Source organism: Ursus maritimus, unplaced genomic scaffold (assembly GCF_017311325.1).
Source record: "Ursus maritimus isolate PB19 unplaced genomic scaffold, ASM1731132v1 scaffold_20, whole genome shotgun sequence".
NCBI classification, from domain to species: Eukaryota; Metazoa; Chordata; class Mammalia; order Carnivora; family Ursidae; genus Ursus; species Ursus maritimus.
The window spans coordinates 47862151-47881790 of record NW_024424453.1 but is presented as its reverse complement, the minus strand read 5'-3'; the positions used below and the strand labels follow the sequence as shown (position 1 = coordinate 47881790).

The window sequence follows — 19640 nt, the reverse complement described above, 5'->3', positions numbered from 1 at the left end:
GCCACTTATATTTTCTTTTAAAATTTTTTCAAGTTTTCCTTTTCATATTTTAGTCTGATAATGTAAGAAAAGAGACCTAACAGCCAAATATCTTTCAAAAGCAGAATGGCTGAATAAATGTGGTGCCTCCATTACGAAGCACTATTTTTAGGGGGGGGGGCATGCATGAAGAACATATCTATTAACAACAATGCTGTGATCTCTGAAATATATTACTAAGAAAACACACACACACACACACACAAGGTACAAAATGGCATATGCTGTCCTTTAGTCTAAAGAAGAGAGAGAATAATACAGCGCCCACCAGAGGTCATTTTAGAGTCAACTAGACATACCGTTGCAAAAGAGGACCATAGATCACGTTTTCAACCAGTTTGCTCAGGAACCAGAGCTTGCTGACCAGGCAGCATCAGATGTCGCTCTAGCCACAGCCTGGGGAGCACAGCCCAGGCATAGTAAGAAAAGAGCAAAAGGGCGGGTACGGAGTCACCTGGCTTAGAAGCTTCATACCCCACAGGCACCAATCTCTTTTCTAACAACTTCACGGATGACAGGTCGGTCTTAGGTTCAGAAACACAGAGCTGGAAAGTTAACTGAAAGTACAATTCTTAACCCTTTACCCATAGATAAATATAGGAGCACTGGTGGGGTGGGGGGGCAGGTAGATAAAATGAAGTGAAGAGAGAGATATAATTGTATAACTATAAAATAAATAACACAATAATAAAAATTTTAGAGATAAATATAGAGAGATAAATACATAGATATAATTCATGGATATAAAGACAGAAAGAAAGATATAGGGAGAAAGACACAGTTGCTTATATTCGATTATTTTTTTAAATAGAAGATTTAAATGGATATTAATAAAAATGTTTGCATTCAATGCGTAAAGAAGGGGAACAAGTGAAGAGGGTAGAGATGGAAAACTGTTTCCTCTGAATTGATTCTTTGTAAACTGACATTAAAACCGTATCAACATTTTACACAATTATGAAACAAATTAAATCCAACTTTTAAAAAGCAATACCCTCAAATCAAAAAGAAAATGATACTTAAGGGTATATCATGTTGGTGGGTTAAGAAGACCCAAAAAAAAAAAATCATTTGAAAAGAATTTACAACACACTAACTTGACTACACATCTAGCTGGACATACCCTAAGCACTGAAACAATTGCACAAAAATCCTAGGTTGTATTCAGAAATCATAATGTGATTAATAATATCACTATTATTCTGAGACTTCTATAAATATTATAAAACAAATAAGAAATGATGTTAATGTCAATAGAAAACAAGCTTTTCAACTTGAGAGAAAGAACTACTCATATAAAATAAATTAGGCAAAACACTGAAATCGGAAATACTAGTATGGACAGTAGATGTATTTTAAAAGAGTTATTTCCTGGCTCTATCTGCTGGGAATGCCCAGAAACAATAACCAACACAGTAGCAGTGAGTATTCCTATCAGACTGTGGTCTCTAAATATTATTTCCCACTAGAGGAACTGGGGCTCTTCAGAGGAACAACTGGTTCCAGGTGCAGAGCAGAAAACATACGAGAGAAGCCTAAAACACACTGTTCCAGCAGAAGGCAAGAAAGTAAAGACTATTGGATTTCTGACAAAAAGACCCGGGGGGCCACTTATGGAGGCTTCCACTGGCTGAGCAACACTATCACTAGCAGTACGAAAAAGAACATCGTCCACAATGGAAACATACCAAAATATTAAAATCCGTGACTTCGTAAGGGAAGTAAATAAAGTATCCTTTCAAGTCCCAGTCCTAAAAAGTAAGTCTTTGGAGACTGCTAGGGAAACCAACTCATGATTCCAAAGGCCGGTAAATAAGTGAATCTTACATAAACTGTTCCTCAGGGTAACTACACAATTGATAAAGAGTTTTTTTCTACAAAGCAATTTTGATTAAGACATGAAGTCAGAATGATAATATTAAAATATCAGATATTTTCACCCATACCAAAACAATATACCCCAGCAGTTATCACTGACAGCTGCTAAAACCATTACAGGAGAGCTGGTAAGGAAATTTATGAGTAGACTGGAAGTGAAGCCACTGCTCACACTTTGTATCAGAAAAGGGAGAGCCAAGTCATCCGTGTGCGCCTTCTGTTATGAAAAACACACACCACTGGGGCACCTGGATGGCTCCCCAGTTAAGCGGCTGCCTTCGGTTCAGGTCATGATCTCAGGGTCCTGGGATCACCCAGCTCAGCAGACAGTCTGCTCAGCGGAGAGCCTGCTTCTCCCTCTCCCTCTGCAGCTCCCCCTGCTTGTGCTCTCTCCATGTTCATTCTCTCTCTCTCTCTCTCTGTCAAAAAAATAAATAAAATCTTACCAAAAAAAAAAAAAAACCCCACCAATGAACTGTCTTCAAAAAGAAATCTAATTTGGAGCTGATCAAACTTATAAACTTATACAAGAAATACAGGAGCAGCATTTTAAAGGACACCACACTGTCTACGTTGTTTGCGAGATTCAATCAGCAAAATCCAAACGTGGACAGGCCTGTGAACTATGACTGTCTTCCTTATAACAGATTCATTTCAAGGACTAAATAAATAAATAATAAAAAAAGATAAGGGGGTCTATAGATTTAAAGAGAATTAAGAGACAAATCAACCTGAATTAGAAAGAAGATACACAGACCTTGCTTTGATCCTGATTCAAACAATCCAGAAAATAATCACTGATAAGCCAGTCAAGTGAACTCTGACTAGATATACGGCTGTATTAAGAACTTATTCAAAAAACACAAAACAAAACAAAACAAAAAAACAAAGGAAAAAACCCCGAAAAACAAAAGAAACAAGAGAACTTATTAATTGGTTGGTGTTTAGTAACATTGTGAATATATCTATTTTAAAAGATTGCTGATCTTCTACTAATATAGATGAAATAATTACAAATGATATGATGTCCGTGTTTTGCTTCAAAATAATTCAGAGGCAAAAGGAGCGTGTAGCAACAAAGTACAAGTGAAGAGGGAACAGAGATGAGATGACATCAGCATGTACTGAAAACTGATGAGGATGATGGGTATATGTGGGCCAGTTACATTGTTCTCGCAAAAGTTTTTAGGTGTCACTCTTCTTACTGAATACACACACCCTGCACACGCACACATGCATGCACCCACACCCCACCCACAACCCACACACATACACCACACACCCACACCCCGCACACATACACACACGTACTCCACACCCTGTACATATACCCCCACACATACATATACCCGCCCACACACACACACACACACATCCTCACCCCATACACATATGCTACACACACTAACACACACTGCAGTCCCCTGACAACCAGGCTGTGGCTCCATCACTCTCACAGTAGCCCTCTTTTCATTTCATCTTCTGCATCTTTGTTATTTTCCTGAAAATTCAGTCTTGTCTCTGCAAGGAATATCTAGCATTTTTAAGTTTTTTATAGTGAGAGAGTTTGTAAGGTATCTACTCAGCCATACTGGCAAAAACAGACACCTTTTAAGAGTTTATTCTCATTCTGGTCAGATTTCTAAATTCCATAACCAGTCAGCTTCTACCAGACATCCTGACATCACAAGACCTAGATTTTGTAACTAGCATGACTTCTGGACCAAAGCAATAGAGCCACGGCTTTCAACAACCCAGATATAACTCACTATGGTTCAGTGAATGTAAAAGAGATTATGAAAAAAAGAAAAAGACAATTTACCATGTGACCTCTAAGTATCCTGGCTGAAATTTTCAAAGATAGAAAAGTAACTCAAAAGGAATGATGGGATTATAGCCATGCACTTAATACTGCCTGAAACCAAAACATTTTGGCAGATGTGAGAGATACATAATCTGGATGCAATATTACCACACTTCTTACCGGCACTGAGCCTATTTGCAAACATATATACAACCATACTGGGGTTTTTTTTAATCTATAAACTATGAAAGGGAAAAGAACTTTCTAAAAATGAGACTAACCTAGCAATTTTACTTAAAAGTTTTATCCTAAAGGAAAAATTAAGGATGGCCACGCAAAAGGATTTAGCCATAAGAATGTTCTCCCTGGGAAAACAATGGCAAAATAATTCTTAGATGGACAATAGTGAGCTGCTGGGCTAACTGGTGATATCTTCATGTGATAGAATGTCATTACCCTTTACAGATAACATTGAAGAGTTACACTGACTTAGACACACATTCCTAACATGTCATGGAATAGAAAAAATATGGATTACCAAACAATATATAGTTGATCCAATTTCTGCAAAAAGATTCTAACAGTATGTGTTTGTAGCAACAGAGAGGAGGGAATATGGGAATGCATGTGTATGCGTGTATGCGCGTGTGTGTGTGTGTATCCACACACAACAAATATGAATTTGAAAGGGACAGAATATTAGAATTTTTACAGAGATTACCTCAGGGAGGTAAGCACTTCAGTCTTCTGTATTCCATACATTCTGAATTTTCTATACTAAACATGTAAACCACAAAATTCATGAAAATTATAAATATAACCTGATAAAAATACATTAGATTAGCATTACCAACTTTAAGTTTCTTGCTCTTATAATTAAGGGAAATTGCAATGACCTCATCCAACATCTTTCTCCTCAATAAAACAGCAGGAAATACATTTACAAACTCCCAAACTAATCCAGCGTCTGGTCTCAAAGACTGAATATCTGTAGGACACATTAACAGCTTGGAAGAACCACAAAAATAAAACTAAAACAGCAATGAAAACCAAAAAAAGTTTCTAGGGCAAGGATTACTAAATGAACTCACACCTAACCTACATGCTCTTCTCTTACACCTGGTCACATCTTCCAGAAGCCTCTTGTTCATAAGCCACTCATGTATCTGAATTGTGAAAAAGTTATCAATTCCCAACCTCTATCAATGACACAGGAATTACATATAAAGTACCATCTACTGGGGAGCCTGGGTGGCTCAGTTGGTTAAGCATCTGCCTTCAGCTCAGGTCATGATCCCGGAGTCCTGGGATCAAGCCCCACATGGGACTTCCTGCTCAGCAGGCAGTCTACTTCTCCCTCTGCCCCTCACCCTACTCGTGTTCTTTCTCACTCTCTCTCTCAAAATCTTCAAAAAAATAATAATAAAGTACCACCTATCAATGGTTCAAAAGTATCCTGTTAAGTATTTGGGGAGGAAAAAAAATGGGAAAACTACTTGTCACTTGTTGCTTTGCTCAATTTCTCCAGTTACTAGAATATTCAGAACACATGATTTGTGACTCAGAGAGTCCCCTGTCACTACAGCTGTGATCGCTCACTTTTCACATCCCAGTGTATGGAACTAACACTTGTTTTTGCATAAAGGAATAGTCCGCCATTTAGCACATTTATGGGAAAGGAGATCCTTTTAAAGTTGACAACATGAAACAAACTAAACACCACTGATGCACATGGGTGCTGGATACTGGTCAGCTAAGGGCACTGACATGCAAGCAGCTCCTACAGGTGAGAGAGTAACCTGAACAAATTCCTTCAATTCCTCACTACGCACTCAAAAACATGAGCATGATTCAGAAGGGAATAATAATCTGGTTAGTCTAGATTAAGAGGAAAATCTGCCTACAGTTACATAGTTCAAATGGAGAGTCAGGTTAATTGCTAACTGCAAATAACTATGAAAACATGCAGTATGCTGCTAATAATCCCCTAATAATCCCAAACCCCACGATTTATTATAAGAGAAAGACAGCATGTCTCTACTGATTGCTGGTTAAATTTCAAGTCCTTAGTGCTCTCATCATCTACCCTTCTAGAGAATAGTCTAGCACTGTCTAGGCAGAGCCTTCTAAATGTGGATAACATCTGTGGGAATCCATTAGCGGAGAACACAAAGATGTATGCAACAAGATGTTCACTGCATCAGAGCCAGTGGAGATAAAAAAATGAGAAGCAAACGGTTCAATAGTGGAGAAAGAATTAAATTATTGTAGTACCACAAAATGAAAAATTATATAATACTTTTTAATGTTCTTGGGGAATATTTAATGACAAAGTACCATCAAGATAAATCTACACATTGGGGCATCTGGGTGGCTCGGCTGGTTGAGCATCTGACTCTTGGTTTCAGCTCAGGTCATGATCTCAGCGTCATGGGATCCAGCCCCTGCACTGGGCTCTTTGATGGGCATGGAGTCTGCTTGTCCTTCTCCCTTCCCCCTCTACCCTTCCTCCCATGCCCCTTCCCCACACACACACAAGCATGAGTGCACTCCCACTCTCTCTCTCTCAAATTTTAAAAAAAGATAAACCTACGCATTTTGATCTGAATTTTATAAATGTGTGCATAAAATACATAGACACACAGGCAAAAGCCTAAACGAGACAGACCAACATGTTAACAACAGTCATTATCTCTGGAGAGTGCGATTACAGTGGATTTTGTCTTATTCTTGAGCTTCTTTTACATTTTCGGCACTAAACAATAATTTCTTTTATATATGAAGGAATAGCATGAACCTCTTTTGGGGACTGATTTTCAATTCTAAAAAGATCATGATATACAGGCCATGGTTCCCCAAAAAGCACACATGCAGCTCTTCTGTCCAACACGAAGGAGTAAAGCTGGTATTTGTTCCTAGGTCCTCTCCTCTTCTACTCATTCTAACCTGTCAACAACCAACAGTCAGAAAAGCAGCTCAACTTAGCAGTAAGAAGGCTGCTATACCTGTCCCCGAAACACACATGTATACATTTTTAAATGCACTTTTAACTAAAATTAAAACCCATGAGGAAGGCCAATATCATGACCCTACATAATCTAAGTCTCCGTCCTGTCCCAGCCTCTTCCCAAGGGCCTCTCCCCCTCACCCACGCTGCTCACTAGGTTCAGCTCTGTAGGCCTTCTCTCTTTCCAGACCTTCCAAAGATCTCTCACACTTCAAGGAGGCTAAACTACAAAGTTCTTCCCTCCGGAACTTCACAGGGCAAACTCTTTCTGGTCAATCAGGGCTCAGCTGGAATGACACCTCCTCAGAGAGGCCTTCCCTGACTTCCCAGCGCCCCCCCCCAAGGTAATGATATATGGCTCCATTCCTTGCATGCTGCCTACTGCAGACACTCTACCACATTACTCTGTTTCATGTTCTTCTGAGCATCAACACTATCCAGAATTGTTCTGTGTACTCATTTGTCTTGCATGAGCATTAGCTCTAGCATGGACATCCTCCATGAACTTGATCAATTACTCAACACACTTTCATCCACGAATACCCCAGGACAGCAAGTCACTAACTGGCCCATAGTAAATGTTCAATAAATGGTAATACTTTTTAATTAATAAAAAATAGAACCCTACATTTTAAATGAGAGTTCACTGAACATTATTGACCTTTCATAGAAACATTTTAAAAATTAAAGGACAAGAGAAGGAAGATGCACAACTAAAAACCCTGGACGTTGTATAAAACAAACATATGACGACTCTGAAAGGTGAAGAGAAGACAGAACCAGTAGGAACCTCAGGACCTGAGCATCAACATGGCAATGAGCTCACTGGGTTTTCTTTTTTGCCCCAGATATCCTGGATTAAGTGCTGGAAAATCCAGGAGCCTAGAAACACCAATAGGCATAAAACATAAGAAAGATCAGCTCTTTCAAGCCAAAGGACCAAGAAAGGGGCAGCCCAGAAAGATCAAAAACTTTCAAATAATAGCCACTCCACTCCAGCCAAACATCATGGAAAAACCATGACCCCATCCCCATCAGCTCAGAGCAAGTGGGGAGCCTAGACTCCTACCCTCAATAGCCAACACCCTCCCCACAAGGACAATACCAGAAAAGAGCAAGTGGAGAGCTGGCAATAACATCCCCACCTGGCAATAACAGCCATTAGCCCCAACCCTGATATTGGAAGAGACCACGTGGGGAGCCTGGGCCTCTGCCCATATAGAGTAGTAACTAGATTCCTTCCAAGATGGCAGCAGAGAAGCAAGTGGAAGTCTGCACCTTGAGCACCTTCCACCAGAAATGAGGCTCACGTTCCCACCGTATAGTAGCAGGGGACACAGTAAATGAGGAGCTCTCCCCACTCCCAGCCAGGGGAGCATCAAAGGAGGCCTATGGAGAGTGCGGACTCGCACCCCTGCCCGCATTAAGGAGGGGTTCTCTGCACCCCTGGGGTGTCAACAGAAGCCCACCAAGGAATCTGGACTTCCACCCCAGGAAGGCAGGCACGGGCATTGCCCTCCTTTCTCTGCCAGTTCCTTGACAGAGGAGGCCTACTAAAACAGAATCAAATAAAACCCGGAGTCTGAACACACGGCACCCTCCATGTTTAATGGGCACAGAGTTTCAGTTTTGCAAGATGAAAAGGTTCTAGAGATCTGTTCCACAACAATGTGAATATACTTACCACAACTAACTATAAACTTAAAAATGGTGAAGATGATAAATTATATAATTATATAATTTTTTTCAGCACCAATATTAATCAAAATCACAAGATTACTTATTCAATATATTTCAACATTCAATCATTCCTTTTGTTAAGATATGTGGAATATTATATATTATAAAACAATTACAAAATCATATTAATCAATACATCTTATTTTACTACCTTTGTGAAATACCATATTTGAAACTAAGTCAATCCGTACTTGTTCTGAGAGTGGAAAACAAACCAAACTGTTAAAACTCTCAGCCTCTCTTGTCGCAATTCACACAGTAAAACTACTCAAGTGGGGCTTTTTCTAATACAATGTAACAATATTTAATGACTTGGAAAATTTAATAGCAAAAATTAGATACACAGACTTTGGGGAAAAAATAGCTTTCTCTGAGGCTCAAACTTCTTAGCAGAATCTAAATCAGACTAATCAGAGGAAAGGCAAGACGTGGTTTACTCTCCACCTTGACTTTGACAGATCAAGTTTACTATGTAAATCAGATAATTATTCATAATTACTGAAATTTTAACTTTTATTATAAAAAAAACGGAATTTAATGTGTGGACCGTAACACACAAGAGCCAAAGCAAATAGCGTACGTAAGTAGTTCCCTTCTCCACTTGTTAGTAGCACTACCCTCACCGAGTTCTCAAAATTCCAATTTGACAGGCATCTCTCCTTTTAAAAAAAGGATAATTGGTCCAATAGTTTAAAGAATGCCACACACTACATTCCCCATGTGAAAATTCAAAATACACATGAGCATATAAAATACTGGGAAGGGCTGTACAGTTAAAACTATCTCTTTCACTTTGACTCATAGCTTTCCAAACACGTATATATAAACATGGTCCACCTTTTCTACCTGGTAACACCTCACCCAACATTAATATTCTAGGACAGGGCTTCTCAAATCATCGAGTTCGAACAAACCACCTAGAAATCTCATTTAAATGTAGATTCACCACTGGCCTATCCCAAAGTCCATAGTCCCAGAGACTAATATAACAAAATAAATATTATTTAAAAAAATAAAATTAATTAAATAAATAAATAAATAAAGGTTCAGATGCAGCAGACCCAAGGTGGGGCCTGAGTGGCTGCCTTTCCAACCCTCTCCCAGGTGATGCCCATTGCTTCTGGTTCTCGGATCACTCTTTAGCAGGCAGACATGCTGAGGAAGGCTACTACAGAGACTTCTGCAGAACTATGCAGTTTTGTGATGGGAACTGAATAATTAAAGACTTTACATAAAATAAAGGAATATAAAAGGATTAGAAGGAAACTAAGTTAAAAACAGAAGAAAGGGAGTTGTCCAGGTGATTTGTATTAGCCAAATATTAGACAAGGAAAGGGGTAAGAAAGTCCAAGTTGAAGACAAAAATAAATAAATAAAATCAGGAAGTGGGGGGGGGGAAGAAAGAAAGAAAGAGTCTAAGTAAGCAGAGAGTATAAAGGGACCCGCCCTATGGAAGACAAACCATATGGAGAGACGGTTGGGGCTGAGGAGCAAGAGGAATAAGAAATATCAGCATAGAGGAAGGACTCATAAATTTCCCAGCTTTTCATTAATAAAATGGGACACGCAGGCAGAGCCATTTACTGGATTTCTATTTTAATCACTAAAAGACTCTTACAACATCTTCAGATGAATGGCCTGTGGGACAGGGTTTAGCAAAGTTCCAAAAGGTTCCCTGAGATGAAAAATAAATTCTACAGAGATGCTATTACTTGTTTTCTCCTGCAATTATAACGGTTCAACAACAATTTGTAAAGTACAGTAATAGGTGAAATCTAAGACAAACCTTTTCTTGGATTAGCCTCTGAAGATGAATCCCACAAGACAACATTGCAGTAAATAAGGTCAACATGTACTGCTGAACTTTGCAGATGGCTGAGGCCAGGGAGTTTATTACTGAGTTCAGTCCTACCTTCTCAATAACATTCTGGAAGGCAGTAGGAGAATGACGGGTGATTCTACACAAGGCCTGCAGAGACAGGAGAACAGATCTGTCAGACAACACCAAGTGTACTAACCGTGCCTCGGAAAGATAACACCCGCTTCTGTGGAGTTGAGGGTGCTTACCTTGCTCCTTCGTTACTTATTTTGGCATAAGAAAGTTGGAAATTTTTCAGCATATTAAAAAATAAACCAATAATCTTGTAGGTAAAACTAAAGTTGTTTTAAGACAACAAAACCTCTTATGATAAGCATACAAGTTATAAAGGGTTAACAGAAACAAACTAATTTATAAGTCTGTATAGATAAACTTCCCTTTAAGAAATAAAAAACATCAAATGCCTTCTTTTTGCAGACACTAGGGAAGGGGGGAGGGAGCCATAAAAATAAATAACACTTATTGTTAGCATGTGAAAAATGGTATCTCAGAATATCAGAAGACTGTCCCATTTAGTTCTCCCAATAACATATAAAAAAGGTATTAGTATTAACCTACTTTATAGACAATAGAACTAAAGCACAGATTACTTAAATTACTTGCATGTACCTAGTAAGTGACAAAACTAGAATCCAAACCAAGATAATCAGATATCTGAGCTTTTCCTAACTTGCTCACAAATTAGAGGTGAAACATAATTAATAAACTAATAGAATGTAACAAGTGTTATAACAGAAGTGAGCTCATTGAATTAAGTTTGGAAAGGAAGGTAAAGCAAGTCAACAACATAGGAAGATGATCTTGAGCCGGTTTTTGAAGGGTAAATGGGAAGTGGACAGGCAGAAAAATAAGTGAAGAAAATTCTAGCCAGGACATAAATGTGAGACCTGAAACTATAAAAATCCCTAGAAGAGAACACAGGCAGTAATTTCTCTGATATCAGACACAGCAACTTTTTTCTAGATATGTCTCCTGAGGCAAGGGAAACAAAAGCAAAAATAAACTGTTGGGACTACATCAAAATAAAAAGCTTCTGCACAGCAAAGGAAACAATCAACAAAACAAAAAGACAACCTACAGAATGGGAAAAGATATTTGTGAATGACACCTCTGATTAAGGATTAGTATCCAAAATACATAAAAACGTATATAACTCAATACCCAAAAAACAAAAAAAAATTCAATTAAAAACTGGGCAGAAGACATAGATATTTCTCCAAAGAAGACATCCAGGGGTGCCTGGGTGGCGCAGTCCTTAAGTGCCTGCCTTCGGCTCAGGGCATGATCCCAGAGTCCTGGGATTGAGCCTCACATCGGGCTCCTCTGCTGGGAGCCTGCTTCTTCCTCTCCCACTCCCCCTGCTGTGTTCCCTCTCTCACTGGCTGTCTCTCTCTGTCAAATAAATAAATAAAATCTTTAAAAAAAAAAAAAAAAGAAGAAGAAGAAGAAGATATCCAGATGGCCAACAGCCACATGGAAAGATGCTAAACATCACTCATGATCAGGGAAATGCAAATCAAAACCACAATGAGATATCACCTCACTCCTGTCAGATGGCTAAAATCAAAAACACAAGAAACAACAAGTGTTGGAGAGGATGTGGAGAAAAAAAGAACCCTCATGCACTGTTGGTGGGAATGCACACTGGTGCAGCCACTGTGGAAAACAGTATGGAGGTGCCTCAAAAAGTTAAAAATAGAGCTACCTTACGATTCAGTAATCATACCACTGGGTATTTACCTAAAGAATACAAAAACACTAATTCAAAGGGATACAGGCACCTTTATGTTGGCTGCAGTATTATTTACAATAGCCAAATTATGGGGGCAGCCCAATTGTCCCCTGACTGATGAATGGATAAAGAAGATGTGGTATGTATATATACACATATATCCAATGGAATATCATTCAGCCATCAAAAAGAATGAAATGTTGCCATTTGCAACAACATGAATGGAGCGGCAGTGTACTATGCCAAGTGAAATAGGCCAGAGAAAAACAAATACCATATGATTTTACTCATATGTGGAATTTAAGAAACAAAACAAATAAAGAAAAAAAGAGACACAAAAAAGACTCTTAACTGTAGAGAACTGATGGTTACCAGAGGGGAGGTGGGGGGTGATGGGTGAAATAGGTGAAGGGGATTACTCATGATGAGCACTGAGTAATGTATAGAATTGTTGAATCACTCTCTTGGACACCTGAAACTAATACAACACCGAATGTTAACTGTATGTATACTGGAATTTTTAAAAATTTTTAAAAAATTCTAGCCAGAGAGAAGAGAACAAGTGTTCACATGGAGACATGGAGATGAAGAGCATGTTTTAAAAAGGGGAAGTTGATTCAATGAGAACACACTTGAGGTGTAGGAGGAAAAGCAGAGAGTAGGAAAGTAGGCTGGAGCCACAGCTGTCTACCAAACTAGGACTTTTGAATTTTATGTCATAAGCAATGGGAAGACCTCAAAAGTTTTTAAGCAAAATAAAACAAACAAACAAATAAGGGATGGTCCTATTATGTGCATATATGGGAGACTACAAAGAAAGCCAGAAACAGTTTTACAAAAACATTCATTATAATTAATGTCCTATAACCTTCTTCTTCTGATTTATATGTAACAGATCTATAACCTTGATCAATAATGAAAAGATCAAATAAAAGATGAATTGTTAGGGGCCCCTGGGTGGCCCAGTCAGTTTAGTGTCAGACTCTTGATTTTGGCTCAGGTTATAATCTCAGGGTCATGAGATCAAGCCCTCCATTGGGCTCCACGCTCAGCACAAGTCTCTTTAAGATTCTCACTCCCTTTCCTTTGGCCCCTCCCCCCCCACCTCCCTGGTGCACACACGTGTGCTCTCTCGCCCTCTTAAAAAAAAAAAAAAAAGATGAATTGTAAAGAAAGAAGACAGGAAAAGATAAAGCTTTCAAAAAATATTTTCATCTTCTTTAAAATCTCAGGAAAAGGGACACCTGGGCGGCTCCATCAGTTAAGCATCTACCTTTGGCTCAGGTCATGATCCCAGGGTCCTGGGATCAAGTCCTGTATCAGGCTCCTTGCTCAGTGGGGAGCCTGCTTTCTCCCTCTGCCTGCTGTTCCCCCCTCTTGTATGCTCTCTCCCTCTCCCTCTCTCTCTGACAAATAAATAAAATCTTAAAAAAAAAAAGAATTTTTAAAAATTAAAATAAAATCTCAGGGGAAAAAAATTTTTTCTATCTCCAAAAATGAACTTCCTTTAAAAGTTATTCCTATTGATAAAATAAGGAAAACAAGCACTAATTGGCATAAACTCAATCTTCCACCAAAATGAACAGTTCAAAGTAAATATATTTACTTAATGCTAAACCTTAGTTCCAATCCTTATGAAAATACTAATGTGACATTATAACCAGAAAGGAAAAGATAATACAACTATCAACAGTGAAAATCTGGAAGGACCCTCTCCAAGCTCTGTCTCCTGGGGGTGGAACTGAGAGGTGAGAGGTAGAGAAAAGACAAGGGAAGTCTTCACCCTTTTACATATGTCCTCTTCAAAGTTTTCAAATAAATGCATACTATTTTATAGTAATTTTTAAATTACATTCTGATGCCATGACTGTATTAGACATTTTTTATAATTAGATGGAAATATTTAAGGAAAGTTTAAATTATTTTTTAAGATTTTATTTATTTATATGAGAGAGAGAGAATCTCAAGCAGACTCTGTGCTGAGTGCAGAGCCCAGCATGGGGCCCAATCCCATGACCTGAGCCAAAAATCAAGAGTCAGACGCTTAACCAACTGAGCCACCCAGGCGCCCCAGGCAAGTTAACATTACTAATGTATATGTTTACTACCATATCTGAAATTACTGAATAAACAAACACAATGAAACCTGAGCATCTGCAAAGCACTAAGTGTATACTCTTCTGCCAAAACAAAGAGTATCCCTTTCCTCATGGAACGGATTATCATATGGGATGCATAATCTTGTCTCAATAATCACGATAAATGAAAACAGGATCTCAAAGAGCTATCTGTACCCCCATGCTCACTCCAGCATTATTCACAATAGCCAAGGTATGGAAACAACTTAAGTGTCTGTCAATGGACAAATGGATAAAGAAGATGTAGTATATATGTAACATATATACACAACGGAATATTATTCAGCTGCAAGAGAAAAGGAAATTCTGCCACGTGCAACATCATGGGTCAACCTTCAAGGCATTATGCTAAGTGAGATAAGACAGAGAAAGGAAGACAGATACTGTATGATATCTAAATACTAAGATGTGGAATCCAAAAAAGCTGAGCTTATAGAAATCAGAGACTGGAATGGTGGCTCCCAGAGGCTGGCGGGGTGGGGAAGATGGGGAGATGTTGGGCAAAGACTACAAACTTCTATGGTGAATAAGTTCTAGGCATCTAATGTACAGCATGGTGATTATAGTTACTGTAATACTGCAGTACGTATTCGAAAGTTGTTAAGAGAATAAATTGTAAATGTCCTCACCACAAAAAAGAAATGGTAACTATGTGATATGATACAGAGGTTAGCTAACACTATCATTTGGTAATCATTTTGCAATAGGTACAATGTATCAAATTAACACATAGTACATCTTAAACTTACACAATGTTATGTCAATGATACCTCAATAAAGCTAGAAAACGTAACAATAATCATTGACTCTATTTCAAACATATGCCAGGGATCTGTACTCATTTACAGATAGCCATAGCAAAATGAAATTATGGGGAAAAATCACTCTATTTTGGCCGCTTTTCAAATCATATTTCGGTCTCTCCCCTTCCTTCCATGGGAGTTACAGATGGTTAAGGTATACATGATGGCTAAGAAACCATGAGACTAGCGTTCTTCAAGTCTAAAGCCCAAATTGTATACGTTTCAGTAGAAAAGTAGCAACTAATATCTGAAAATAGGAGTATGAAAAATGAATTCACTAAAAACAAAGCTAGCTCTGATTCTAGAATGTGAAAGTTTTTTAAGCTCATTTATAATGGACCTAAGAAAACTGCTGTGTATGAAATCAAAACAGATTTCATTATTTTAATCCAAGAATTAAAAAAAAAAGAAAAACCAGCATTTTAGAGTCCCTAAACTTCGTGCTATACTCAGAACTTTTTGCCCAAATTAAGAGTTCTCCCAACAGTGGCCTCAAGACACGAAACACTGTTACTGGCATTTTAACAATTGTTGGGGCAGCTCTCACAGCAAAACTGACTTTCTACAAATATAAAATCCCTACCTGATCATAATGGGGAGATTTCTTGATAAAAGATTTGTTCAGACTACTTCTAAATGTGTTCAAACCAATGTGAGGGCAACTAGAATGTCTCATCTTCAGAATGCTACTCAGAAGCGTAACGGACTTTCCATTTTAAAAAGCTCATGCAGAAAATAACCTTTAACCCGCTACTTCTGGGTATCAAACACAGTTGAGAGCTTCATGGAGGCTCAAGAGTACATTAGTGCTTGTATTCTGAATCAAAGAAATCAAATCTCAAGTCTGATCTCCAGTGAACTGGTTTTGAAATATTTACTTATTAAAATAGAGCTTGAGACTACATTTTAAAACTGGGAAAAACACCTCCCATCTAAAAGTCACTTCAAAATTTGCTTCAAAAAGAACATTGTGTTACCTCCAGAATTCCTGACATTCTATATAATAAAAGCAATTTCCAAGAAATAGACTAAGTCAAAAGTGGAGGACGCATATCTATTAGAAACATGGACAGAATCACCATGGAATAAAAACTTTCAAAACCATTTCTATTTTGTCTTTTGAATGGTTTTTTCATGTCCTATCAAAATTACCTTGGGAACTTTTCTAAACTGCACACACTCTCATCAGAGAGTGATCTTGAGTGATCCTGAGAGATCTTAAAAGATACATCAGAATTGGGGCAGGTGGTGTGTAAAGTGGAGGGAGTAGTCAATGTTGCTGGAAAAGCTCCCTGCCAACCCCAGTGAGAACCACTACATTGCAAAATTCTTCACTTTTTATCCTCTTCATCTCAGCCCACTAGTAGTGATGTTTACCCCACTTATCGTCCTCATCGGAGCCATCTTACTCAATCTAACTCTATAGCTTTCTCTAGTTCCACTATGGTTCACAGAGATTCCCTGTAATCCTAATAATTCTAGTAATCTTTTATCCATCCACTATATTTCCTAAGTCAGATCCACTCCACCCAACAACAAATCCCTAAGATGGAGCCATTCCTGAGGGGGAAGGACAAATTCACCATCTTTCACTCCTCGCAAGGCCCGTGTTTTCCAGGAGTTTCAAGGACCAGGTTCTCCCACTTCAGCAGGTATTAGAATCAGCTGGAGGCTTGTTAACATGCAGATTACTGAGCCTCTCCCTCCTAGAGATTCCTATACAGCAGGTCAAGGGCCAAAAACCTGGATTTCTAACAAGATCCCAGGTGATGTTGATGCTGCTGGGCTGGGGACCATACTGGTACAGGAGAATCTATGGGACCAAGAGATGACCAGGAAAATCAGTGGCAGAGACAGCAGACACAGACTGTTACAAACAGAACAAGGAGCAGGCCAGTGCCCTAGCACCGAACACCTCTCTTCTCCAGCCAGAGCTCAGGCGTTCATCTGGTTAACAGAGACCTGCCAAGCACCCACCATGTGTGCTCAGGAAGGGAACAGGAGGAAAACAGCTCCTACCTTGTGGAACTGACACTAAGATGGAAAACCCTGCTTCCATACTTTGCGTAAACAGAGCTGTGGTCATTGCTATGAGCAAAAATACAAAGAGATTTGAGGGGCCAGGGGATGTCCTACCAGAGGAGGTGACATTTAAGCTGATACCTGAACCATGAAGACTCGGCTGTGTGGAAAGAGCATCCAGGCCCAGGGAACAGGACTTTCACCTGAGGCAGAGAAGTGTTTGCAAATTCTAGGAAATGTCAGAAAAAAGTGTGGTTGCAGCACAGAGAGTAAGACAATGAGCTTTAGGAGATGTGACAAAAAAGGGAGGCAGGAGCCAAACCATCTGAGATCCTGAAGGCTGTGGAAAGAATTCTCATCTTTAACAGCAAATGGTACATTAACCTCCAGCACACATTCCTGAGAGAATTTGGAAAAAGAAAAGAAAAAGGAAGTTCAGCTCTGTAGAGCATGCTGGGGAGGAAGCTATTGTCATTCCCTGCTAGGAATTTGCATGAAGTGTCTTCAGAATGCATATTTTGTTTCTGTCACCTCAATCTTTAATAAATCCTCATGTAAACCTGTTTACAAGACAATTTTCTTAAGATTACATTAGAATAACTTTATTTTAGGATCCCCCAACAATGATCTCATAATTTCATATAATAAAATATATGTAATATATTTATATTTCATATAATAAAAGTGACCACCCCACTTTTATTATTAGCAGGACCTTTGTGACCTATTTTTGTCAACCCAGTAAAGGTTATTAAATATCTACTTATGATGCCCCCCCATTCATGATGTGGGACAGAAGGATCCCTCCCTCTCAATCTTTGCAGGAAAAATCCTAACTTATAATCAAAGACCTGGCTTCAAACAGATAGATTAAAAAAAAAAATACAGTCCTGGCTTTACAGGAGTTTATAATCAATATAATATAATTATAATAAGCTAACACAACTAATTTACTAAGCAAAATATGTTAACTGCTTTAAATAATAAATATAATTGTCCTGAAAGTGAAAACCTCACCAATTCTTAACTTCTACCTGGTACTTTGCATAACGTCATACCAATCCTTTAAGAAAAATGGTAGAAAGCTGTTGAAAAGTTTCAGCAGAGAAGCGAGAAGAGACATGATTTTAGGAAGTGCACTCTGTGTGGAGAATGTCAGTGGGGCAAACTGGCCATGGGAAGACCAGTGAGGAGGCCACAGGAGTGATCCAGAGGAGAGACGGTAGGGCCTGGACTATGGCGGTAGCAACTACAGCAGCAGAGAGAGGTAGTCGGACCTGAGAGAGACTCAGGAATGAGCTTCCCTGGACAGGTTAAGTACCTGAATGTGAACAGTGAGGTGGGAGGGGTTAAGAGAAGGGAAAGTATGAAAAAGAACACTTGACCCTTCATTTTCCTTAATCCATCTCCTCTCACCTTCCTCTCCCAAGGTCAACATGTCAGCACCTGAGGAAAGGGGGCAGTGAGGGGGAGGTGGAACCGAGCACAGGTGGTCAAAGAAGCAGGGTGGCAATGGCAAGTGAGACAGAGGATGACACAGTGGAGGTGGCCTGAGTAGACGGAGTCTGTTACACAGAAGTAAATTCACTGACTGAACAAATCAGTACAGATACTGAGAATAACAGGAACCAGGTTTGTCTCGGTCTGAGAAGGGATTTACAAACACGGGAGGTGGGACGGCTAGAGAGGATCTTAAGGTATTGGATTAAAATTGGAAGTACTGATATGAATGCATGAGTTTTGTTCTGAATATGTATAATGATATGTATACCAGAAATTATAAATGTATGTGTATGGATGGATATTTTTTTCTAACTTTGATTATAAAGAAAGCCTAGAAACAATGACACCCCAGAGCAATAAGCACAAAGAGCACCCAAATCTTGGCTTCTAAATACCAAAGGTTCCCCAAAGAAATGATTGATTCCAGAGCTGGCAGAGAAAAAGTACAAATTAACCCAGAACATCATGTGGTGTCAGAAAATAATGAAGTACTCAAACAATGATAGAAATAGGTCCACACGGCACTGGAGGAGATAATGCCAAGTGAAATAAGTCAAGCAGAGAAAGACAATTATCATATGGTTTCTCTCATCTATGGAACATAAGAACTAGGAAGATCGGTAGGAGAAGAAAGGGATAAAGAAAGGGGGGATAATCAGAAGGGGGAATGAAGCATGGGAGACTATGGACTCTGGGAAACAAACTGAGGGCTTCAGAGGGGAGGGGGTGGGGGAATGGGATAGACTGGTGATGGGTAGTAAGGAGGGCACGTATTGCATGGTGCACTGGGTGTTATACACAACTAATGAATCATCGAACTTTACATCAAAAACCAGGGATGTACTGTATGGTGACTAACATAATGAAAAACATATTATTATAAAAAAAAAAAAAAGAAAGAAAGAAAGAAATAGGTCCACAGAACACAGAAGCCAGCTTGAAGGGATCACACTGGCCACATCTAGGATGCCTTCAGCATCCCCACAAATAATAACAGTGGCAGTGGTAGCACGCTGTGATCCACGGCATAAAGTAGTTATTCATCAAAATAATGATATAAATACACACATACACGTGGGAGAAGGGAAAGAGCTT

At 39.0% G+C, this 19640-nt stretch overlaps 1 protein-coding gene across 4 annotated transcripts in view; it reads right to left on the bottom strand.

Annotated features, from left to right (window-relative positions):
- The window catches only part of ULK4 (unc-51 like kinase 4), a 596079-nt gene that overhangs the window by 461108 nt on the left and 115331 nt on the right, over positions 1-19640 (bottom strand). For 3 of the 4 annotated variants that reach the window (XM_040636925.1, XM_040636926.1, XM_008709911.2), the window contains one exon: positions 10255-10437. In XM_040636925.1, coding sequence (XP_040492859.1) covers positions 10255-10437 — 183 coding nt within the window. The remainder of the gene's footprint in view (positions 1-10254; positions 10438-19640) is intronic. The other variant, XM_040636927.1, reaches the window with a different exon arrangement.